At 39.8% G+C, this 25437-nt stretch overlaps 3 protein-coding genes across 7 annotated transcripts; all 3 read left to right on the top strand.

Annotated features, from left to right (window-relative positions):
* Positions 1–216: 216 nt before the first annotated feature.
* Positions 217–16628, top strand: LOC126759208 (putative protein kinase C delta type homolog). 5 transcript variants are annotated; one of them, XM_050473907.1, is made up of 14 exons: positions 217–488; positions 557–852; positions 945–1060; positions 1120–1205; positions 1281–1410; positions 10694–10795; positions 12429–12512; positions 13305–13441; positions 13510–13683; positions 14955–15109; positions 15168–15315; positions 15386–15565; positions 15627–15767; positions 15830–16628. In XM_050473907.1, the coding sequence occupies exons 1-14, from the start codon at positions 366–368 to the stop codon at positions 15977–15979; spliced, it is 2022 nt and encodes a 673-aa protein (XP_050329864.1). In that variant the 5' UTR covers positions 217–365; the 3' UTR covers positions 15980–16628. The 5 variants fall into 5 exon arrangements, with proteins under 5 accessions (XP_050329864.1, XP_050329862.1, XP_050329860.1 ...); XM_050473905.1 differs by lacking the exons at positions 217–488; positions 557–852; positions 945–1060; ... (2 more) ...; positions 10694–10795; positions 12429–12512 and adding exons at positions 4075–4143; positions 5279–9499; XM_050473903.1 differs by lacking the exons at positions 217–488; positions 557–852; positions 945–1060; ... (2 more) ...; positions 10694–10795; positions 12429–12512 and adding exons at positions 4083–4143; positions 5101–9499.
* Positions 16629–18205: 1577 nt separating this feature from the next.
* On the top strand, positions 18206–19523 carry LOC126758065 (uncharacterized). The gene is made up of 2 exons (XM_050472069.1): positions 18206–18211; positions 18270–19523. The coding sequence occupies exons 1-2, from the start codon at positions 18206–18208 to the stop codon at positions 19521–19523; spliced, it is 1260 nt and encodes a 419-aa protein (XP_050328026.1).
* A 1624-nt stretch (positions 19524–21147) lies between these two features.
* On the top strand, positions 21148–22248 carry LOC126759214 (uncharacterized). The gene is made up of 2 exons (XM_050473916.1): positions 21148–21218; positions 21282–22248. The coding sequence occupies exons 1-2, from the start codon at positions 21213–21215 to the stop codon at positions 22200–22202; spliced, it is 927 nt and encodes a 308-aa protein (XP_050329873.1). The 5' UTR covers positions 21148–21212; the 3' UTR covers positions 22203–22248.
* Positions 22249–25437: the final 3189 nt, after the last annotated feature.

Here is a 25437-nt window from a genome sequence, read left to right on the forward strand (position 1 = left end):
ACCAAAAGTTGCTGTCACTTTTGATCGATATGGCGATCGATGGTGGCGCCACCAGAAACAGTTATATTTAAAAAGTTCTGTTTCTTTTGACAGACCTTGTATATCTGGTCATTCGATAATGGAATGTTTATCTACGATTTCCCTCTTTAACAATTGACTATAATACATATACATTTACATATGTACTATTTGCATGTTGTTCTCCAGGTCGCTGACGAATGTGGCCGAACAAATTGATCATTGGAAACATAACCAAGAATACATATCATTGCATTTAAAAAAGTAAATAATCCTGTCGTTTATTGAAGGTGGGGGTTTTCCTCACAAACTGATCCTCCAATAAAGGCAACAACAACGGCACAGAGATGATGTTCACACGGGCGCAAGTGCGCAAACCTAAGGCCAGTGGCCACAACAGCAATCAGAAGGTGCAATCGCGCTCCTCACATAAGCACCACAATCTACAACAACAACAACATGAATGGGATGTAAAGTATTTGTCGAAGCCCCAAAACCTGTAATTGAAATTTTTAAAAGATTCACTCTCTTCAAGCAGACACACTACAAACAGTCGCCGCCAAGAGGAAATGGACGTGTTCACGATTGGGAGAGGAATAGGGGTTGGGATAAAGACCGAGACAGAGACAGAGATCGGGAATACTACAGTGATCGCAGTAATTTTAGTACTCACAAGTCGCATTCCTATGAACTGCCCCGTCAACACTCCAAAGAAAAAGCCTATACTCCGTTTTACGAGCACGAAATGGACCACAGCACTATCGGTGATTGTACAGACAGGCGAACGCGGCCACGTAGCATCACAAATCGGCGCGGCGCCATCAAACAGCTCAAGTAAGTTCGCATTGCTTCCTTGATGAACTAAATTCGTCTACCAATTCATAAACCAACTTTCATGTCTTAAATTTTATTTCATTTGCTCCTAGAACGCACGATTACAATGGCCATCGGTTTGTGGCGAAATTCTTTAGACAGCCGACGTTCTGTGCATTTTGTAACCTCTTCGTATGGGGTTTTGGCAAGAAGGGTTATCAGTGTATAAGTAAGCAAATCAAATTTCAAATCCATGAACTCTTCTAATATAATTCGTAACGTCTGCAGCTTGTCAAACGGCTGTGCACAAGAAGTGTCACGAGAAGCTTCTAAGCAAATGCTCCGGCTCTGTCTTTAATTCGGCCAGCACAATAGTAAGTGAAACTCTCTTCTGATACTCACACATCTTCGTACTCACCTGACAAAATTTGTCTCTTCCTTTAATGCAGTTGCTGCGCGAACGCTTCAAGATCGACATGCCGCACCGTTTCAAGCCGTACACTTTCATGTCGCCTACATTTTGTGATCACTGCGGTTCCTTGATGGCCGGTTTCTTCATACAGGGCCTGAAATGCGAAGGTGAGTAGCGCTGCACATTTCCCTTCTCAAAACAAAGTTCAGTTATTTTCCGGAAGCGAAACTTTTGCAACACACATTGAATAAATGTCAATAGATAAATAATTTCTAGTCGTCAGTTTGTGATGTACGCGCCGTCTAGCGGCAACTAGTGCAGATAACCGTCTTATTCTAGACACAATCCTCGATAAGCAGAGAAACCAGAGAACGTATGTATCTGAGTGGTGAACCTTGTCGATTATTTACGTTCTCTGCATAAACCAATTTAATATCGTAATTGCAAAACCAAATCTCTTCCTAACCCTCAAAATAATACATGTGTACCATGGAATAAAGTAGACGGAAGACACGTCTTCAGTTTTAGATGTGCGTACGCCCCGAGGTCCTAGCATTGACTCGGACCAATATCTTGTTGCATGATACGCCTTTGTGCAGCAAAAACGCACGGAAGATTCGACGTCGAGTAGCTGCAATCCCAACAGACAGATGAACTATTTTCTACTCGACTTGCACTCCTGCTCTCGGACAAGTCGGTATAAGGGAACTGTGGGACGACATTTCAAGCTCCTTGCCAGAGAACTTATATGAGTATTCGGTGGATACTGCGTCAAATAGTTTCAGAGCTGCAGTGTTTTCGTCCATTCGGACAACATGAACTAGCCAGCGCAGCCGCGGTCTCTTAATTCGCTGAGCTATGTTAATGTCGTCGTAAAGGCCCATAAATCTTCCGCAGAACCTTTCTCTAGAAAGCTCGAAACGTCGACTTATCAGATGTTGTTATCGTCCATTCCTCTGCTCCATATAGCAGGACTGGAATAATGAGTGATGTATAGAGTTTGATCTTTGTTCGTCGGAAGAAAACTTTACTTTTCAATTGCCTACTCAGTCCGAAGTAGCACCTGTTGGCAAAAGTTATCCTGCTTTAGATTTCGAGGCTGACATTGTTGTTGATGTTGATACTGGTTCCAAGATAGACGAAATTATTTACGACTTCAAAGTTATGACTGTCAACAGTGACGTGAAAACCAAGTCACGAATGTAACGACTGTTTGTTTGATGACAGGAGTTATTTCGTCTTGCCCTCGTTCACTACCAGGCCAGTCTGGAGAAAGCAGAACTAAAGGCGCGGGTTTGAGGCCAATCATATAAATATCATCGGCATTCGCCAGCAGCTGGACACTCTTATAGAAGATTGCACCTGCTCGATTCAACGGTTAGAACTAACCAGTACCTTTAACCGTTGTTCCAACCCTGCAAATCTACAAACGACATTCTTTCGAAAGAGACAAAGGCATTAATTCACTAATGCTATACATATCGGTCACGTTAAGACTTCTAGAGGAAAAGCCGATTTGTAGATTAGAATTGCTGCTATAACATGATCCTCGTAACTTAATTTCTAAAAGGCCCATATTGCCCATTCTAATCAGCATCAGCAATCAAATACTAAGAAATTAATCAGTTGCTTGTTTTTTATAAAACCAATACTCATAGCAATACACACCTTCTAAAAAGAAATTCGCTTATACTGACGATGATCTGCAAATAAACAACAAGGATTAGCACAGAAATAAACTAATCGCGCAAGTTCTGTTGCTTCATATTCTGTTAATTTATGAGGCGATGTCGTGATCGCCATGACAATGTATGTACATATGTATATACATACCTACAATAAAAGTCCGCCACATCTCCGACCCACTCATCGGCAGCGAAGAAAGTTGGACGTCACTGCGAGCGAGCATAAGTTCAACATTCGTACGGGTTTATGTGTGCACGCATGTGTGTATAGGTGTGTTCAGATTGGCATGAGTGCTGTCAAGTCAATGGACGAGGTGAACGCCGAGGCGCGGCCGGTGATCTAGAATCGAATGCAGCACACGATTGGATATTCTTAGACGTCACAGTGACGTTGACGTTCTCATTACACGGCTGCGATAGTTTCTGAAGAAGCCGGCCAACTGCAAATTTATTAACGAATTCTCAGCATATTTTCGGATTTGCGACGCGAGCATTACAATCCTTATAACGAGCTTACTGCGGTACCAAACAATATTTGAGGTTGCTGGCGATGGCAGATGAGATATTAGTAAGGCCGCTAAAGCACTGGCTCTAGATTCTAGCGAAGCTGAGAGCGGCACATTTTTTAAACATGTACAGATTGCAAATTCATCTTCGAGGCACGACAAGTCACGAGTTAGCAAAGAGGAACATGAATGCTTATTAGTAAACAATATTTTCCGTTTTTTCTCTCGCTTTACCACAACCACTACGCGTTCGAACCGCCGTCCCACCTCCACGCCATCGACCACACCGGTGATTCCCGCTAGCGCGCCGCACACGTAACGTCAGAGCACCGTGAGTGTATGCCATTTATAAAGCGCTTAGGCTAATTTTCCCAGCCACCAATGTGTGCTTGTGCATATGTATTGTGGATAAGTGTGTGTTCAAAAAACATACAGCCACACACACGCTCCGATAGACAAAATGAAATGCTCGAAGAAACATTCATTTGCGTATTTTCGCATCTTGGAACGTTCATTTGACGCTGCGGCGTGTGTGCCAGCTGGGTTGCTGAGTGCGTCTGGCGGCCGCGTTGTCGGTGTGTCGAAGGCGATCTCTCGAGCACGAACGGCCCAGCACCAGGAAAGCCTCGACGGCCAGCGCAGTTATTGTGGCAGCTTCCTGCCAAGCGGTTCGCGGTTCGCTCTAGCATTGGAAAATTCTAATAATCGCGTAATACTAAATACTTAGCCCATATTCATACCCGTGTGTGTTTGTGCGTGTGTGTATGTGTTGTAATTATTCATTCCTCTAGCGTTGTGCTTAAAACTAATTAATTTGGTACGCGTATCTCAAAACTTCGTTCTACATTTGGCTGCATAATTCAGAAGAGTTGAAGCTTCTAAAATTATTTTCAGTTGAAGTGCTTGAAGAAATCACTCGAAAATTGTAGAACACCTCTTACGTCATTCACCATAATATCGGCTAGTGTCCTAAGCTCTTGCGCCATTTTTTAGTTAGCACTTAGATAGAAAACGGAAAACATATAAAAATATGTATAAATATTGGTTTAATTTTCGCAACTTTTGTGTTTCATTTTTTAAATAAACAAATGCGTTCTGAATAATTTGAAATATTAATTTCTTCACCGGTGTTCTCGGAAAAGAACACATTTGTATTCAAAAGAAATCTCATAAAAGCGCAAATGGGAATCAATATTTTATCAAAAATGCCGAAAAAAATCCCGTTATTGCGAATTTTCGCAAATATACACTGAGTTCATGGAGGTTCGAGGTAATTTTTTTTTTTAATAATTTAATATTGAAACTTTTTAATTTCTTAACAAATTACGCATTCATAATCATTTTTCGAAAAATAACCGGATAGGGAAATGACTAAAAATATAATAAAAAATTTAGTTCCGTGATCCGTGATTCTTAGTGCAGCAGGTCACAAGAGATTCAAATGAGATTGTAGTTTGGCCTCACCTGTCGAAAATTCACTATTTTTTCTAGTTATATTGTATTGTACCAAAATATCTGCAATTAAAACGGCACATTGCACAACTATAAAAGCGAAAGTGAGTCACAGCGCCAGAGGAACAGTAAAAGCACACATTTGGCACACGTGAATGCCGTAAAATAATGGATATAATAAATGTTCATATCTTCCGGCAAGAATAATTTAAAGCCTTCGAAAAAAGAACAAAGAACTTTATTAATCGCACAACGTGTGCTTGTGTGTGTGATTGTGACAGCGTAAAGAGTCCATGATCGAGAGAAAGTAATATTTTGTTAAATGAGAAAAACAATAAATAACGGAATAAAACAAAAAAGTCAAGTAATATACTTGTATTTGAAATATTTAGTAAAGTTTTTGAGCAAAATACATACATACACCTTCGGAAAATGACGAAAGTCACCGTCGCAGTCGAACGTGAGAGCTCTGTCGCGCGTTTCTCGAGGTGATGCTAAAAATAAACCCATTTGTACTAGAACAAACAATCCAGAATAAGATAAATTTAAAAGTGTGCAAATACCCCAATAAAAGTGTCAAACAGAAGCAATAAGTATATAATTTACAAACGAGATTCATAGTATAACATACGGTAAAAGCATAACGGTTTGTTTAGTGAAATAATTCGAAGAAAGTCAGTTCATTCGACACTACACCATGCCGCTCTACACAGATCAGGGCTATTATTATAGCGGCGGTAGCAGTCAACTCTATGCCCCTTACTACACGCCGGGCCTGTATGGCACTAGCTCTTCGAGCAGTTCTTACGCTCCGTACTCCTCCACCTACAATCGCACGTTTGGTGGTAGCTATACACTGCCTTTGACGCCGCCGCGGTCTCCGACATACACTTCAACACACAGCCTGGCATCCCGGTATCAGCCGAAGTTGTCAACCATCACCGAGACTTCTCCCCTCATTAGTTCCAGACACGGAGGCATTTTACCGTTAACACGAATACAATCCCCGAAAATTTCGCCCTACACAGCCACCTCGGCAACCACTACAAAATATGTACCACCACGCCCGATACCCATCAATACGGCAGATATTGATGTATCTTCAAAGCGATATCCGCACCACAGAGATGTTCTTGAGAAAGAGAAACATGATAAGCAGGATAATGAAATTAAGCGTAAAAGTAAAGAGAATAATAAGAAAGAGAGTAACGAGGAAACAAAGGAGAAGGAGGGCAAAAGTCAAGAGCATAAGGGAAGGTCATCCACTATTAAAAGAGACCGTCCTGTAGTTCGTTTGTCCACAATTCGCTCACGTAGTAAAGACCGCAATCGTAATACAAAGTCCACGTCTTCGGGTACTGACGAATCCCCTGAACCGAAATCCAAAATGTTCAAAGATCTTCCCACAATAGAGCCGTTGCACCCAACTGAAACACATGTTACTTGGCGTCAGAAGTTGGCTGAAGAATTGGCCACAGTGCCTACAAACAATTCAAAAAAGTCGCCAGGTGATTTGATTCGCGAGCGTTATCTTATACAGGAAGCCTCGTCCGATAATCTCGATAAATTTCAGGGCCAGCCTTCTTCATTAAAGGATGAAAATGAAACAAAAGACAAGCTTGCTAGTGAAGTAATAATTGAAATGGACTTGGATTTTACTAATAACAGCATCCGTCGCTTAAGTATACCACAATGTCCCTCGTTTCATGATATATGTGAGGATATTTCGTCTGACAAAATTGACGATGACCTCAACGCAGGTGAACTAAGGCGTCGGGCTTCACTTATTCAAGAGCAAGAACAAGAAATTCTCAATCAATTGCAGAAGTCTGCGTCTGGCACTTTCCAGCTTATTCATCTTGAAAGACGTGATAGTCACGACAGCACGGCCGAGGAAGGACATCGTCAATCAACAAAGAAACGTACTTCGAAAAAGGGGAAAAAGATTAGACACAAAATTACAGCTGTCGTTGAGGTGGAAAATTCACCTCTTCTTCCGGTACTTCAAGAGAAAGATGAATTGACTACTACGACACCGGGGAAGGACTCATCCCCTAAACCTAAGTTCACCTTCAATGTTGAATCGGTTGAAGAGCATCACGAAATTCATAAAGTCTTTAAGTTACCTAAGAGAAAAAGTGTTAAAAAGGTGATGAAAACAAAAACAGTCGCTTTGCCTGAAGGATTTATGCAGGCAAGTCCAAAAGCAAAAATTCAGTCCAATGCAAAGTCTCCGACGAAAAAAGGCACGTTCACCAGCACGGCAGAGATTTTCACATTTGAACCCTCGAGTGTAGACTCGTATTGGGCAAATAAAGAACGTGATAACGTAGGGGCAATTGTAAGTCCGAAGTTTCAAAATGACGCTAAAGACGAATCGAATTCCACCACCCAGTCTTTTGAATCACCTAAATTAACCATTTCAGAAACAACGGCTTCATTGCATTCCTCATCAGAAAATCAAAGCACTCATATAAAAGAACTTGTCCTTCCCAACGAAATAAAGATCGAAACTACAAAACCTTCAAAAATTGGATTACCAAAGGTTTTACCAAAAATAGTAAATGAAGCCAAGAAAAACCCCATTGAAAAGTCAGACAGCGGAATTGATTTTTGGTCTGAAATTGGGAATCGTGAATCAGTATACATGACAAACCGAAAGAAGGGGCAACTTGAGAGCCAATGGAAAAAATGCGAAGAACTTTTGGAATCCCAAGCTGTGGAAGATGTAAGCAATATAAAAGAAATAAAATCTGCCGTAACAGCACAGAAAAACGAAGCTCTAAAGAAAGCGGATCAAGATATGGCAAAAGCAAACGACAAAGGCGTGGTAGGAAGATCTCAATCTACAGAATCTACAATGTCTGATAAGGTTAACAAAGGCCAAAAGAACTTGAATTTGTTAGGAAAAACGGAACAACAAGCGATTACTAAAAACTCAGCGGCAACTGCACAAAAATCTTTAATCGAACAAAAACTTAAAACCGAAAATTTAGCAACAACATCAACAACGAGCTCTCTGACAGCCGCGACGACTGCAACAAGCACCGCGACCAAAATAAATTCTGGGCAAGTCGCCAAGTCACCTGCACAACAACCGAACAAATTTACGACACTATTGAAGAACGACAACGAAAGCAACATCAAATTAGATAAAGCGAAATTATTCATTAGCCAAACCGACACAAAAACTACGAAAGCACAAACACAAATACCAACTACACCGAAATCAATCACAACATCGGCTAATAACATTTTGAAAGAGGGCAAACTATGGCCAGAAGTTAATGAACCACAAGCAATCGGCGCAGTAACTGAAACCAGAACAACGTCATCAGTTGCCGAAAGCTGTAGGCCGGAAATAAAAGTGGTGGGACAAAATGAAGCATTGTCGGCTATCTCGACTTCAGTACCACCTGTATCGACTGAGTCCACCTCCTCTACCTCCTCCACCGCTAGTGGTACGAAGCCAAAAACTGCCCCTAAAGCAATAGCAACAAAAGAAAAAACTATGCCAACAACTGTTGCCAAATCAAAAGCGTCCCCACGAAGTGAGCCGGTGACACCCATCAATGCCGATCAATTCATTTCGATTGCACCCCCAAAGACTACGACGTCACCAACAAAAACCAAAACGACGTCACCACAAAACATAAAAGCAAAGGCAAAGGCAACAATAGCGATAAACAAAAATGTGAACGAGAAAGTGGCCAAAACAAAAATATCGCCAAAAACAACAACCGTAATAGCCACAGTAGCAACATCGCCCACAACAATAGCATCCACACACGAAGTAGCGACAACAGCTGCCGTCGCTATTACTGCAACTACATCGTCGACGACAAAGCTACCAGTCAGCTCGTCTACGCAGTCGTCCACATCCCCAGAGAACCCAACAGCTGCAACCGTCTCGCCAATAGTGGTCGCTACAGAATCGTTGGCGCACCGCAAAAGTCACGAAGATGCTGACGACGACGAGAAGAATCCCCAACAAAAGGCACACGCGCCAAATAATTTATCAAAATTCGCAACAGTACAGAATTTGGCGCAGTGTTTACAAGACGTCGACGCCGATCTAGAAGACTACATACCGTCATCTGCGGAAAATAGCGATGACGAGGACAGTTCATACAATTACTCCAGTGCGGACGGTTGTGATTATCAAAATTTGAGTGCAAGCATGAAGAAAAAACTGCGACAACGGCGCAAAAAAGAGAAACTGGCCGAACAGGCTCGTTTCGATCCCCAAAAGAAAATTAAAATCGATCCCTCCAACAAGTGTTATGTGAAAGAAGAGGCGCCGCGTTACCCGCTTGTCGCGACACCGCGTCCACTATGGAAACGTGAAAAACCAGTGTATCCTGACGGAGATTCCGATGACGAGAGTGGTGACAGTGATGAGACCGGTTCGGGAAGTGAAGAAACCGAAGACAGTGAAGAGTGCACTACGTCCGAGGAATACGAGGACGACTTGAGCACCAATACCAGTGGAGCGCTCACAGGCAGCAGCAATGTGTCTAAGGAGAATTCCGCTATTATACGATTAAGTACCTGCAGCAATGATTCGGGTTTTGAAGGCGGCACTGCGCCATCTAGTCCCAAAAAAATGCTTGGTAAGTCCACGAGCACACTTTCACATACTTGTTCGTACGTCAAACTCAACTGAAGAACGTTTCCAAATGCATTCCATGGTGGTTACTATCGATTGGCAAAGCCTTCTACCAGTATAAAACAAATATACATATGTAGATACATTTAAGGAAATCTATACATATTTACTCGTACGTACATATGTTTATCTATAAGAAATGCTGAAGAAATCGACTTCGAAAGCACCTTTTATTTTAGCTCAGCCGAAATATTCGAATACGTCAATGGGAGACATTTAGTTAATCTGTTGCCAGAATTGCCCGCAACACACACATTTTTCCTTCCCGTTATTGCTGTATACTTCAATGCTAGTGCATGTGAATATTTAAATTCTCGCAGCGTTTGAATTTTGATTTCGAGTATGTTGTTCTCACGATAAAAAAGAAATTACGTTCCCATATGCTAAATTCTTAGTTTTGAAAATTTTATATTTAAAAAAGATTGAAATTCTCATGCGTCGGCGTGACCTGCGTGTCATTCGGAATTACATTCTTAGAACCATTGGTGTCCATTGAGAGAACGCTATAAACGGGTGATTATATTTTTCAAGGCTTATTTTTTTCTTATTTTAACTCTGTGCCTTCATCTGTGTGCCGTTAAGCTTTAGCAGTAATACCTAAAATGTATGATACTTCACATGGTGCGTTGGTTCTTAGTTTTATTTTGTTATTCCGCATTCGGTGTTCAGCAAAATTGAGGACCTATTATCAATCAACTCATTGGTGTGAAATTCGAGAAATGCTGACCACCAATTCGAGATTAAGTCTATGAAATACATAAACATTTGTACATTCATACAAACTCACATAGTTCTGAACTCTTCGAGACATGCTAAGTGGCGATTAAATTTTTATGGATTTGGTGCCTTCATGATTTTGGGTTTTTAATTGACTTCTTTGATTTTGTTACGAATCATTTCCTTTAAGGATATTATATCAGTAGAGTAGACGTTAGGATATTGGCTTAGAAAACCATCTCTTACTTACATTTAATAAACTTGGACTCAGGACTCAGTATGAATTAAAACTTTACATGTGCTCCAAAAGTTTCGCTTCGGTATTAATGTAATTAACAATTATATACATACATACATATTATGAAACTCATTGAACTTTTTAACCTTATGGACATGGATATCGCTGATCCACATATTGCAGAATGTGATGTTAACTGCCACAAGAAATGCGAGCACTTAATGGCCAACTTATGCGGCGTCAACCAGAAACTCATCGTCGAGGCTTTGGCATGCGTGAAGCGAGGTAATCGCTCCCCGAAACGTATTTCGTGCAAAGAATATTTTATATGATTTACATACATATATCCATTAATGCTAAAAACACCTAGAGAACAAGAGAACCATCATTTAGGAACCCTTGGCCAAAATGTTATGGTCATTATATCAATGAATCCTTAGGCTACTACTAAGAACAAGAGTCTAAGGCCACAATTTTTGAGAACTTAAACTTAATGTTTTACAATTTTCTTAAACTTGAATGGGGATATGCCACTTCTCAATGCGTCGGTTTTCAGTTAAAGTCGACCGTACATCTAAAGACCTAATACTAGCTAGTAATATAGTATGCGTATGTACATACATATATTCATATGTGTCGAGGCTGAAGAGCCGCACATAGTAATCTTATTACCGAGAGCTCGAATTTCTAGAAATCATCTCAAATATTTGTTGCTGCTATTTCCTTCATATTTTGAGATTTTTTTTGTGCATGTTTCTTCGAGTTGCTTAGACTCAGCAAAATAATCATACAAACACACACACATATGTAAACATAAATGTATTGGAAATGCATTTATATACACAAATATTTAGCTAACGGTTCGATACATTATTGGCTTGAGGCCATGCAGGTCAGGTGATTGCGCCGTCCATATATTGTTAGCCGCCCAAAATAATTTGTGTGGGAAGATTTTCTACGTGCAGTGTCCCAAATACTTAAAAAATATTGTTGTTATTTATCGCCGTTTTATGGCACCAGTGGCAGTGTTGCACATATACAAACGCGGGTACACCGAGACGGTATTCTCCCGGGCGTTCAGATTCTTGGCACACTTGTACATTCTTGTAACGCACTTCTATGATCTTACACATGTATTTACACACAATATCATATACGTTTGAATTTTACGCAAATTACATACAGACATGTGTACTATTTTGCATTGCTTATTACGAGCACCGTTACAATGATGAAATGCTTTGCAAATATTTATGACTTTACTTCAATTACTTTCTACAGTTTGTATTTTGTTATAATTCCTTACAACAGCTCTGTAATGGGTACGTTTCCTAATAAAATACAACTTAAGCCATTTCATAGGTATTTGATTTCCGCATGTCAAGTCACCTCGCACCCTTAAAACTTGTAAGCGAGCGAAGCAAACCCCGAGAGATTCCATCCCTCATCTCTAGAAAAGCAAAGCAAACACTTCAGTTACGCATCGAGTTTAACTATCTATTTTTAGTTTTATTTTTGCAAAAAGTAACCTCAGCGGTTCGGCGACTGGCTGACTAACATACCAGTGATTGACAGCCTGACAGGTGGTCAAGATCGACAATTTATCATATTATTTATGACAACTACCCACAATTGAGAGGTCGGGCAGTGAATTTCTATCGCATTTATTTCCAAGGTTCAGAATCGATAGCATTCACTTGCTTGTAGTATATTTAAGTACGCACTATTCTCTCCACAGACAAGGCATACAGCAGGGTCCTTGCCTATGGACTACATACATATAGTATATCGAATGAGGTGTGCTGAGGTTATTGTTTTCATTTTGTGTTTAGCATTTTTGGCAAACATTTGTCTTTATATACATATACATATACATATGTACGTAAGTGTATACATTTCCCATTCATCTAATGTGTAGGCGCACGGGAAGTCCGAGAATCGTCGACTACTCCACCGAGTTCAAATCCAGCATATACGATCGAGACCAACGAGGAACAAGATGGTATGCTATGTGTCCGTGTAAGCCCTGTACTAACCTCACTTATACACTTACTAACACATTAAAGACTAGCGCAAAAGAAATCTGCAATTACTAGGCTATGTTAATTTGGATATACAAAATGTAATATCACTTTGTTGTATGTTAATATAAAATCGTTTTGACGATTTTGTCGAACAGAAAACAGCGAGAAGATCGGCGTAAGAATCGATTTGAACATTTAATTATTTTAGTAGAAATTATGCAAAAAATAACGTTACTTTTCATTAACTTTCTACAAATAACTCAAATATATAATTTGCCGTTGAGGACGACAAACGCGCACCATTCCTATTGCGTTAGCATGAATCTTAAATTTTGTTAATATGTGTACGCATCTATGTACCTGTACTAAAGTGCGTATTAATATATTTAAATCCGAGGACTGCACACTAAAATAATACAATCGACACTTAGAGAATGTGTTGTTGTTTACTGTCTATGTGAGAAGTGTCTTATTAGTGGCATCTTGAGTTAAAGCAGGTTTATTCATATTCACACCCGTTTTAATATAATAAGCAATGTATGTGTGTAACTACATACTTGTACATATGTAAGTGCATAGGTATCAGATAAGGCTACTTTTATGTTACTAACACTTTGCCATCGAAGTAACCACTAAAGCACAGACTCTGGAGTTGTCATGTGCTCCTCCTTAATTTATTCAACAAACGTCACTATTGATGCTCTCTAATGAGGCATCTCGGAAGATCCAGATATTTCTTGATTCTATTGACCGCTGGAGTTTATTTGCAGAAACGTCGTACACCTATTCCCAATTTCAAAAGTCGGGGCGTTTCACGGCGCCAGCTACCGTTATACCACGTTTCAAAAACTATTCGGTAGATGATTTCCACTTCCTAGCTGTGTTGGGCAAAGGCAGTTTCGGCAAGGTAATAAACTAAATAATGTCCCCACAAAACTCAAATAACACTCGTTTCGTTCGCATTGTGAATTTCAGGTGCTGCTGGCTGAGCTGCGCGACACCACTTACTACTACGCCGTCAAGTGTTTGAAGAAAGATGTCGTTCTCGAGGATGACGATGTCGATTCAACCTTAATCGAACGCAAAGTGCTGGCATTGGGCACCAAACATCCGTATCTGTGTCACCTGTTTTGCACATTTCAAACGGAGGTAAATAGGAAGCAATCTTGTAGACGAAAAGAATTGAACATCATGAAGGTTTTCGATTCTTATTATTTTTATTATTTTAATTGAAATTCACGATATTCATTGGCGGTTTTGACACATATGTACCTACCATCTTACAGATATCCTAAAATCTATTTTTATTTGTTTTTCAATTGCACATGTTTTAGAGTGTTCCTGAATCAATTTAATTTTCACCATTCACACACAAATGCATTTTTTTACATTTTGATTTACATACTTATATACATACATACATTTCACTTTGGCATCGAGCATTTATCTATTCTTAGAATGTTAGATTGTTGGTGTATTCCGTTGTGTGCAGCAGCATATTAAGGCTTTAGGCGGGCATAAGAGGGGCTAACGGCAGATGCCTCTATGTTAATGTCTTACCCTGTGTAACAAGCGCTTTTCCAAAAATCAGTTTTTATCTGCAGGTGCTTACACACGCTTACAAATGTTCGTAGATTCATATGCTGTTGCGCTTGTTGTCATTTTCGTATTTCTCAGCAACCCTGATGCAGTCGAAATTTCAATTGCAGCTGCGGCGCGACGTGGACAAGATATTAGGTGTACATCGTACACCTGCCGGCATGCCGCATGCCTCACCACTCCTCCCCGGCTGCATGGCGAAGTGAGCCACCACAAATAGATCAATTAAACGATTGAGGAAAGGTGAAATGATAAATTTAGCCCATTGTTTGACCATCACTAGGTGAATTCGAATGAACGCGTAGTCGCAGACAGCGCGACCGATGGTCAATTTTCAAATGTGGATCAGGGCATTTGATTAAAGTGAATGTCGGCATTAATTGCGTGCATCGCGGAGGAGAAATTGCCACACACGATTGATCGAGCATCGTAAGGTGTCGTAATGGTTTTGTAGCCATCAAGTTGCCGCTACTTGATAAAACTGCATCAATTAGGAAGATTCAGTTTTATAAAATAAATACTTTTGTCATATTCGACGAAGCTCATTTTATGCCGAACCCTTTTGAAATCAGTTCCAAGTTCCATCCATGGCCATACTTAATACGTTTCATATAATTCTCCCAGCATTTGAAATTTAAAAATTTTCCACTTTAGTTCGTGCCAAAAATGTAGACCGGTGGTAAATATTATGGAAATGTTGATTTCCGACCAATTTTAAATGCAATTAACTGACTGCCACTACTTGATTAGGAGATCAAACATTTATGTAGCTCCAAATCAAGTGTGAGTTCCTGTTCTATATGATTCTGGAATTTTTCCAGAGCCACTTGTTCTTTGTAATGGAGTACCTTAATGGTGGGGATCTAATGTTTCACATACAGGAGAGTGGTCGGTTTCCCGAAGAACGTGCACGTTTTTACGGAGCCGAAATCATATCTGGTTTGAAGTTCCTTCACAAAAAAGGAATAATTTATAGGTACGGCTGAAGTATTTTGCAGCGAATAGCATAAAAATAACTTTTCTATGTGATGTAGAGATCTGAAGTTGGACAACGTGCTATTGGACTTTGAAGGTCACGTTCGCATTGCCGACTTCGGCATGTGCAAATTGCAAATCTACCTCGACAAGACCGCCGACAGCTTCTGCGGTACACCCGATTATATGGCGCCCGAAATCATTAAGGTACAAAAACAAATATTTTCAATATTACAAAGATTTATATATGTATGTGTACATTTTTCTAAACGAAAAGGGCGAAAAGTATAATCAAAACGTGGATTGGTGGTCCTTTGGTGTCTTGCTCTACGAAATGTTGATTGGGCAATCGCCGTTCAGTGGTTGCGATGAGGATGAATTATTCTGGTCGATTTGCAATGAGATTCCCTGGTTTCCTGTTTACATATCTGCAGAAGCTACGGGTATTTTGAAAGGGGTGAGTCTCAACCTAGTAAAGTCACCCAGCAAGATATTAAAGAAAAAATCTTTTATTGCAGCTACTTGAAAAGGATTACACAAAACGCATTGGATCTCAATACAGTCCCGCTGGCGACATAAGCGAGCACATATTCTTCAGACCCATCGATTGGGACCTGCTAGAAAAACGACAATTACCGCCACCTTTCAAACCCCTTGTGGTGAGAATTCGATTGTGTATATCACGTCGTTTCATATATTAACGGAAATTTAATCGTTTTAGAAACATCCATTGGATACTCAATACTTTGATCGAGTTTTCACAAAAGAGCGTGTGCGCTTGACTCCCATCGAAAAGGATATTCTGCATTCAATGGACCAGAAGCCGTTCTTGGGTTTCACATATACCAATCCACACATAACTCTAGATTAAGTTAAACGCGCACACGCATATAGTCAAGCAGGAATATAATTTATTTACAAAGTTAATATAAGGACACACAAGAAACCCAACAATAGAACTTCGGGAATCATATAGTTACATATGTATATATGGGATTGCGAAAATATTAGATTATAACCCAAAGTTAGTTTCTCACCAGTATTTAAAAGTAAACAATTTAGACTAAGCGGGCTTATTAAATATAATATATTTTAGTATAAGAAATTGAAATAAAATTAAATAAGTACAGATGTTCAAAGTGTACTACTCACCGTGCCCATCCAACTATTGTGAAGTCTCTCGATCAACAATTGAAACCATTGTTTTTGTGATGCGGACCGCAATATATTTTTAAAAGATAAGCAGTTACGATACACACTTATTTCTAGACCTTATTGTTATTCTGATTAGATTTAGTACTGAATGATCGCACAAGTGGTGTTTCGGTTAACGTCCCAGAACGTAAGTGATGCAACGAGCTAGAGCTTAGCTAATCAAACTAGGGTTATCATAATCAATCGTTTCTACGTATTCTTGTGGACACACATGTCTTTGTAGATTTATTGTATTTACACACAGATATAAACTTAATTTGTAAGTAGTGAACCAGAGAAAAATAATAAAAATTATAAAACTGAAACCATTCAAGCTTCTTTTTTCTATCTATCTACATTGCTGCTTGGAAGCTAGGTTTTGACTTCACTTTTTGCCACTTCATCTGAACCCTGGTATCTAATGCAGAAGTAGCCTTTCTTATTACTGAAGGAAAAAATAGAACTAAGAATAAAAGGTGTCCATATTTCCAACAACATCTAAACATAATAGAAAATTGCTATATTTGATTGGATTGCGAATAGATGGAGGTAAAACGATGGGTTTCAAATAACAATCTTCTTCATGCAATGACGTTCAGTTCGATTACAATAGAGGGGCCCATTTCATAATAAGCTTGTTTGGGGATCGATAATCGTTGCAATACGTTTTCGACATTCATGAATACTTAATGAAGAAATATATATGTACTTGTTAATTAATGCACGAAAGCTTTTTGGCTCAATTCATTAAAATCATAATTACAGCAAAGCATATGCAAAACTCATATACTGTTAACGAATGCCTAAAGAAGACGTATGATAAAGACAGCTGAGCAAGACGGCTGAGCCGTGAACTTGAAATTGATGTGCTTCCACGTCTTAACAAGCTTTTCGAACTTTTGTACATACTTTAATTTGTCTCGCTTCACGTTTTCATCACGATTCGTATTTATAAAACGAGATGCCTACATGCATAGTTACATACAATTACTCAACATAAATTCAAAATACATATGTATGTGGGCTGAAGCTTACCAATAAACTAGTGGCTCTATTTAGGATAATAATCGCAGGTGTTACTATGTCATTGAGCTGATTTCAAGCGTCATAACTTCTAGGTATTAGTATAATACTAAATATTAGTAAAATACAAAGGCAACTCGCCTCATGGCATCAAAAAGAGCATTTAGTACCCCACGTACATACATACGAGTACATACGTACATATATTACTAGTATATATTTATAATGAGCTAACTGTTACAAAATGTGCAAGGGCTTAGGTCGACAACCGGTCGAGACCCTGAGCATTTCTTTGCCGGGGAATCAGCTTCAAACAGTGTTGCAATGCTCACAGGTGGCCAAGTTAGCTTTAATTATGAGTGTGTAGCTACGCCAACTACTAACCCGAATATGAAGATACGCATCTGCACACGAACCTGTGGACGCAACAAACGAAAACCAAATGATCAACTGACAAAATTGAATAGAAACGAAGAAAACATTTTCGATACATTCCGGACCTATTAAAACTGCCAGTATTACATTAACCTTTGTTGGGCAACTGCATTGATTATAGTTCGGCATATAGTGTATTTGTTGTTTTCCACTGATTCCAGCGCTTTTATGATTAGTCGCACGGTAAACTGCAAATGCATTCGGTCTGCGCATCCATAGCGTGCGACTTGTATGTGTGGTTGTGGCATCGCGTATCAAGAAAGCTACAATAACGGCAAACACATGATGACATTGCTGCCAAAAGCTGAAGTTTGCGTCGCGTGTCTTTTGTTTTCGTATAAATGACTGGCTCTCGCCTCTGTCAGCATCAGTTCATCTTTTAGTTTGCATTAAAGACTCATCATAACAGTATTTTCAGTGAAACCACATTCGAAGAAAATACAAAATGAGGGTAAATTTGTTATCCTTATGTAAATATTTAGAAAAGCCATTAATCTCTTTACCCTCAGATATCTGTTTGTATGCTCGCCATTTTAATTGGATCAAGCTCTGCGGGTTTTCTCGGTGGTAGCTCCGGTGGTGGAGGTGCTTATGGTGGTGGTCCCGGTGGACACGGCGGTCATGGAGGTCATGGTGGATATGGTGGTTCCGGAGGTAGCGGAGAGATAAAAACTATTCAAATCATTCACGAAGAAGCCGCTGGACACGGCGGAAGCTACGGGAGTCACGGCGGTCAAGGGGGCCATGGGCATCACGGTGGTTTTGCTGGCCACGGGATAGGTGGAGGGGAGGTCAAAACCATAAAAGTCATTCATGAACAGGGAGGAGCAGTCGGCGGACATCATGGTGGTAATGGTGGTCATGGACATGGTGGGGGCCATGGTGGCAGCATTGGAACCATCAAAGTTATACACCAACAAGCTGGTGGCAATGGATTCTCAAATGGTTATGCTGGCAATGGAGGCTACAGCTATGGCAATGGCGGACATAGTGGCCATGCTGGTGGTCATGCTGGTGGACTTGATGGGGGTGCACCACGTGGTGGTGTGGTAAAAACAATTAAAGTTATTCATGAGCAGGGGCATGCAGGTGGCAATGGAGTGGGCGCCTCAATTGGTGGAGGAGCTATTGGCGGTGGTCACGATGAAGTCAAGACCATTAAGGTCATTCATGAGCAAAGTGGTGCAGTGGGCGGTGGTTCCGGTGGAGGTTATAATTATGGAAGTGCAGCTGGAGGTGCTATTGGTGGCGGCGAGGTCAAAACCATCAAAGTCATTCATGAGCAAGCCGGAGTTGTAGGTGGTGGTGCTTTTGGTGGAAGCGCAATCGGTGGTGGTGAAGTGAAAACCATTAAGGTAATTCATGAGCAAGCCGATATCGCAGGTCATTCCAGTGGTGCACACGTAGGCGGAGGAAGCTATGGAGGTGATCATGGTGGACATAATGTCGATTCATTTGAAACCATAAAGTCGCTCAAATTAATTGGTGAATTAGATGGTGGTTATGGCGGTTCAGGGGGAAATGCGAACGGTGGCGGCCATTTCAGTGGTGAAGCATCCGCAAGTGGAAATATCGGCGGTGCCTCCGGCGCTGGTTACCTGCCCCCAGTTAATGAATACGTGCCTCCATCAAGTGAGTACGGCCCTCCATCAGATCAATATGGACCTCCACCAAGCCAGTATGGGCTTCCATCTAACCAGTATGGGCCCCCTTCCAACGAGTACGTACCTCCCTCAAATCAGTACCTGCCACCAAGATTGTAAAGTTGGCTTTTATTTATTGCACAACGAGGGGTTCTATTAATATCTTAGGTTTAACTATTTTCTAATTAAGTTATCTAGTTTATAAGCATTGTACTAAGCGTTGTATAGTACTATATATTTCAATTGTTTGTATATATTTATTTTTCTATCAGAAAGTAAATTAAAGAATTAAAATGTATAAACACAAATTCCGCAATGGTTTCTTTTTTCTAAAATAAAACAAAAGTAATCTTGTCATAGAGAATATCAACCTTGAAACACTTTTCCCAGTCTAACTAGTTTTTACGAAGCTGCTTAGAAGAAAATGCGGTAGAAACTAGCCAGCACTTCCTTCTAGACTGCCCTGCTTTTGGGAGATCAAGACTTAGACACTTGGGGATACATACCTTCAGACATCCCTCCGATCTGGCGGGCGTAGAAATTAAGGGCCTTTGCAAATTTGTATTGGCTACTAAGCGGTTTGCCGATCTTCAAGTCCGAACACGGGAGTTCTATTTTCAATGGCTTCACAAAGGACTACATTAGTCCTCGTGCGATCTCTGATCAACCATCTATCCTAACCTAACCTGTCATTATCAGGGTTAAGCATTCAATTTACTTGGTTATCTACCCTGAAGCATGTAATTGAACCGGTTAAAGACGGATTTAACGCCAACGTCCATTATACGCATATGTCTACACCAGCAACTATGCGTAACATTTTTGTATGGAAACGAAAGTAAACGCTCATAATTCAGACAAAAATCTGGGATGCCGTAGTTATTTGTCCTATATGTACATATTTGTTTTTGTATTATATATTTCTAATGAAGTAGACAAGCTAGAAAAATACTACACCCCGTATTCTCCATCCGATCCAATTTGGAGCACAATAAGTTCATTGATGATTTGAGTGCAGACGCTAAGGGAATTTCTAAGTCTAATAAATTAAAATTACCAGAGGAGATTACGATGGATGAAATAGTCACAAATTGGCATTGGTGTTTGAATTTTCACATGTTAGGATATTTCAAATACGACTTGACCCCAAGCCCCTGTATATAAGGAACAATCTGTAGTTAAATAGTTGGTAGTTGGCGTCAAAAACCTTACAACGGTTGGAATGAGCGAAGCTACGCAAGTTATATAGTATTTCTCACGGACAGGTGTTTGGGCGACTTGTACCGAACGCCTTGAGAGACACACATTTATGGAGCATTTCCAAATTGTATACAAATGCATCTATAGTATATTGTGTAAAAAATAAATATAAATGCGCATCAATGCAGACGAATCTATTGTCATACAACTAAGATAATATTTAGCTATTGTTACAGATAATGTGGGCTAACCGATATGCGGTTCCCCAATAACACCATTCGCTGCATATTTGCATACTCGCGCCAGTTTATTGTTGTTTAACTTTTGTGTCTCGATAAATAGGATGACTTTTCACAAAGGGCATTCAAAACGATTTCGAAACACTAATGTATGAATAGCTTTGATTTCTATGCAGAAATTGCCCGTATGTATGTACCTACATATGTGCGGCGAGAATGTCATCAATAAATTCCGTGGCCTTCCGAGCTTCGTTCCATTTTAGTTATATAAATGGAAAGGTGTATAAAACCTTTTGCAGTTCTGCGCACAGTCTCACTTCTTCAACTTCAACACTTCACCTAATTATAATCCGATTAAGGGCCTGTCGATATGAAGGTTTGTTACATAAAATAACTCGTCGTTCAGCACCATTTGATCTTGCATAGTGTTAAATTTCAGGTCTTTGCCTATGTCCTGTGTATGTTTGTGGCCTCAGTCAACAGTGGATACACCCTCCCCGGGAGTGCTCTCAATGAAGAAATCGACTTTAAAGGCGATTTCAGTGGAAACAATTGGCATGAAGTGAACCAAGAAGATGGAGAAAGGTCATTGACCACAGACTATAAGAGCACCGACGTAATTGGTGATTACGGTGAAGCCTTTGGAAATGGCAAACCAATTACCGAAGTGATGCAGGAAGAAAGGCAATCTGATGAACACATTGGTTTGGATAGTCAAGACGATTACAGCAAATATACAAGATTTATTGAAGATGCCGGTGTATTGGCAAGTAAAGGAGCCTCTAGCACTGGTTGGTATGGTATTCCCGGTGATAGTAGTGACTTCAGTGGGCATAGCCGTGAGCACCATACGGAGAAAGTTATTCACGAAGCAGCTAGAACTGGAGGACTTGGGTCTTTTAGAACACTCCAACCCCATGTTGGTCCCAATGATCATGTTCATCATGAGACTATAGAAGTATTCAGTGAGCCACTAGAATTCAAAGCAACAAAAGCTATACATGGAGAAGAGGGAGACGATGAATTCGGAGCGCACGGAGGTTTCAGTGGGATCAGTGCCGGTCAAAGCAATTACGATGCTGGCGAACAACATACAACTCATTTTGGTGAAAACCATTCAGACCATCACGAAGACAATCAAGGAGAATTTAATATTTTTAACACTCATATTGATCATGGAGATAACACCGATCACAACCAATTTGGTGCATACGGAGAATATATTGGACACCAAGGCGAGGATTATAGTCACGGTTATCACGAATACGGTGGCTTTAACTTTGCTAAAACCGAGTTTGACGGTTATGAAAACAAATTCGGCGGTTACAAGTCTGATGGTAGTCTTTCAGATGTTGCATAACACAAAGTGGTTAAGGGTGTCACTAATGGTGTTATTTTTAAATTAGAATTCGACATCAAATTAAATGAGTTTTTAATTTATAATTGCATAACTATTTAAGTCCAATATACATAATACATTTTATAAATAATTACAACACTTTTTTATATTAAATTTGAAGTAATACGTCTATCGTCAGTGAGACTGTTCTCGAAAAACTGAAGAGATCTTATGTGGCGCACCATCATATGTGCAACCAGTAGTGATGAATTCGTTTGAAGCTTTCGCTTGATTGCTTGGGATACAGGACAGTCTTTCGCCTATTCGTCGTGCGTTTAGGTTCAGCAGAAGGACGATGTTGAGTCTTGTCTACTTTCAAATCCAACATGTGCTCACCTTCATCATCGTACAAGTGAAATAACTGGATATTTTGCTGGGAAAGCGGCAAAAGCGACTGCTTTCGTAAAGTTGACAATCTACTTTTTGGATTGATGTAATTATGGCGAGGGAAGTTAATGGACGTCCTCCGGGTTTGACCAAACATTGGATCTTGATACGGCATTGGAGGAAACATAAAGATCTTTTCTGCTGCAATACCTTTGACACTCTTCAAGGAGTTTCGACGATGGCTGTGTGCTTTTTGTTCCAACTGCAATTGTTGAATCACGCCAAAGGGAAGAATATCTGGTGCCGCGCCGGAAAACATTCCCATGCTTAATTTTGCCGCAGTTTTAGGAAATTTGTAAACAACGGAAACAACAAAAACTGCTAACCATATTCTGAGTATTCTTGTTTTAGAAACCATAACGGTAGTCGAAAATTATAAATGAGGTAAATGCTGCCGTTAACTCGAAGAGTGTCTGCGCTTCTTAATCACTAAACGTTTATCAAATCTCGGACTCGAATATTGACATATCGTGCCGCGTTCACGTTGCTCTTCGTACTGCGGAGTTTGCTCACACAGCCAAGCGGCGGAAGACGGCTAAGACTGATGACAATTGAAGCAGCCTCCCATGTCTGCGGTTGTTAAGGTGATATTATGGCTCATTAAAAGAGCTGCTTCTGCTCATATTTTGAAGTGTAAATAAAAAGGTTAATTGGCGCATATTTCACTTTCCAAAGAGCTCAGAGCACCCGTGTACAAGTGCTTGTGCACTTCCAGGTCATCACAGCTCTTTTCACCTTCATTTAAATTACAATGCACACACGAATATACTATTTCCATATGTATACCAATATGTTCGTATGTTCACACTTTTCTCTGTGACCATTTCGGATCGTTAACGGTAATTAAATAGCTTTGCCTACGTACTTTTTCAGTGTTTTATATTATTATTGCGCTTTTTTATATCCACTCAGCATTGTTGTTGTATATATTATTCTGAATTCTCCCACCAAAAGATCCATGATCCATGAAGCGCCTATGGGGCAATACTTTCTTAGTTACGTAATACGTAGTTGAGGGTAATTACTCTCAAGCCATTGCGCCATTGAGTATTTCCCGATAATTTTTTATTCTTTGACTACAAGACATTTACATTATTATTTGCATGTACAGGTATGTACATATTTATGTATGTACATATGTTACGGCCGGTCGATTTTTTCTATAAAAATAAGTATACAAGGTGTATTCCAAAGTACACAGGACTTAAAAAAAACAGAACAAATGGTCAATTTATTTTATTCAAAATAGTCTCCTTCTGCTTCAATACAGCTTTTTGCACGGTCCAAAAGCATGTCAAACGAGTGTTTTAGCTCGTTGGCCGGTGTGGCCGCCAGTATGCCGGTGCAAGCCTTTTGAATGGCCTCTACGTCTGCATAACGCTGTCTTTTCATAGCCAAATGCATTTTTCCGAAAAGGCACGGTGCCATATCAGGTGAAAACGGGGAGTGGTTAATGCTTAAAATGTGATTTTTGGTCAAATAATGGTCACAAGCGTCGATCGAATGTTGGATTCTGAGCAATTTTTGGTCGTCAGTCAATTTGTGCGGAACAAAATGTTCGGTCAAAATGCAATAAATCGATGTTTTGGAGATGTTCAATTCCATTTCCATGAATTTCGATGATGATTTCGGCTGATTTTTGATGAATTCACGCACAGTTTCGATGGAATTTCCGGTGATGGCGGATTTTGATTGGCCCACTTGTTGATCGTCATTTATGTCCTCACGACCACTTTGAAAACGTTGAAACCACTCGTGCAATCTGCTACGAGATAGGATAGAATCGCCATAAACGTTTCGGTGAAAGTTTTACAAATTTTAAAACAAAATTTAATGTTGGCTCTTTGTTCGAAGCTCATTTTCGCACCGATAACGCAAACATACTGACACTTAAACCGAATAACTTCACTTCCAATCAATAAAATGTCATGATGTTCTCACTGGACAATTGATAAATATAGCAGATATTCTAACGCACCAGTCGACATATAGATGGCGCCACCAGGGGGCGCTAGATTCAAAAAGTCCTATTTACTTTGGAACGCACCTTGTATATTAGAGGACAATTCCGCAAAATTATGTGCTCTTAAGTATTTATACGCTTGTAACAGGTTGATACAAAGTATAATAGTTTTTTCACCTAACGGTTTTAGTATTATCTAAAAGTAATCGAGATAGATATAATAATAAGTCCGTTCTTTTCGAATGTAACTTTATTAATTAATGACAATTTCCAATCCTTACAGCTAGGAAGTTAACATAATGTATGTGAGCTTAAAACTAATGAGTGCAAATGTTTATTGTTGTTGTTATTATTTAAGAGAATGAGAGAATTTAGTTTAAGGAAAGATCAATTAGCAAGTATGGAAATTATGAAATGAGAAAAAGAGATATGAGAGGATAAGTAAGACAGGTAAAGAAAGAATGAAGAAGGAAGTGTATGTTGTTGGTAGTGGGAGTATTGGTATATGACTATATAGGATAATGTGTATATAAATGTTCAGGATGACAAGACTGTCCGTCCGTCCATGCAAACTGTAACTTGAGTAAAAACTTGAGATATCTGATGAAAATTGGCATGTGCGTTCCTTGGAAAAATAGTACATAGATGCGCTGGGCCCCGCCCTGTAATAAGTTTAATGTACATATTTCTTAAGCCATAACTACCAAATTCGCCTAGCTCAAATATTATAAGAACTCCTACCGACAGTGGGGAAATGATAAAATCGGATGATAACCCCGCTTATTCCCCATATAACAGAACAATTAAGATCTACTAAAAACCAGATAAAATAATAACTAAATTTTA

The sequence above is a fragment of the Bactrocera neohumeralis genome, chromosome 5, assembly GCF_024586455.1.
Source record: "Bactrocera neohumeralis isolate Rockhampton chromosome 5, APGP_CSIRO_Bneo_wtdbg2-racon-allhic-juicebox.fasta_v2, whole genome shotgun sequence".
In the NCBI taxonomy this organism is placed as follows: Eukaryota; Metazoa; Arthropoda; class Insecta; order Diptera; family Tephritidae; genus Bactrocera; species Bactrocera neohumeralis.

Bases quoted from the DNA above. Each gene is read 5' to 3' on its own strand.
- LOC126759208 (XM_050473905.1), top strand. From the start codon at position 5,584: ATGCCGCTCTACACAGATCAGGGCTATTATTATAGCGGCGGTAGCAGT. The intron at 9,500-13,304 runs GTAAGTCCACGA...GTTTATTTGCAG, and splicing joins TAGTCCCAAAAAAATGCTTG to AAACGTCGTACACCTATTCC. The intron at 13,442-13,509 runs GTAATAAACTAA...TGTGAATTTCAG, and splicing joins GCAAAGGCAGTTTCGGCAAG to GTGCTGCTGGCTGAGCTGCG.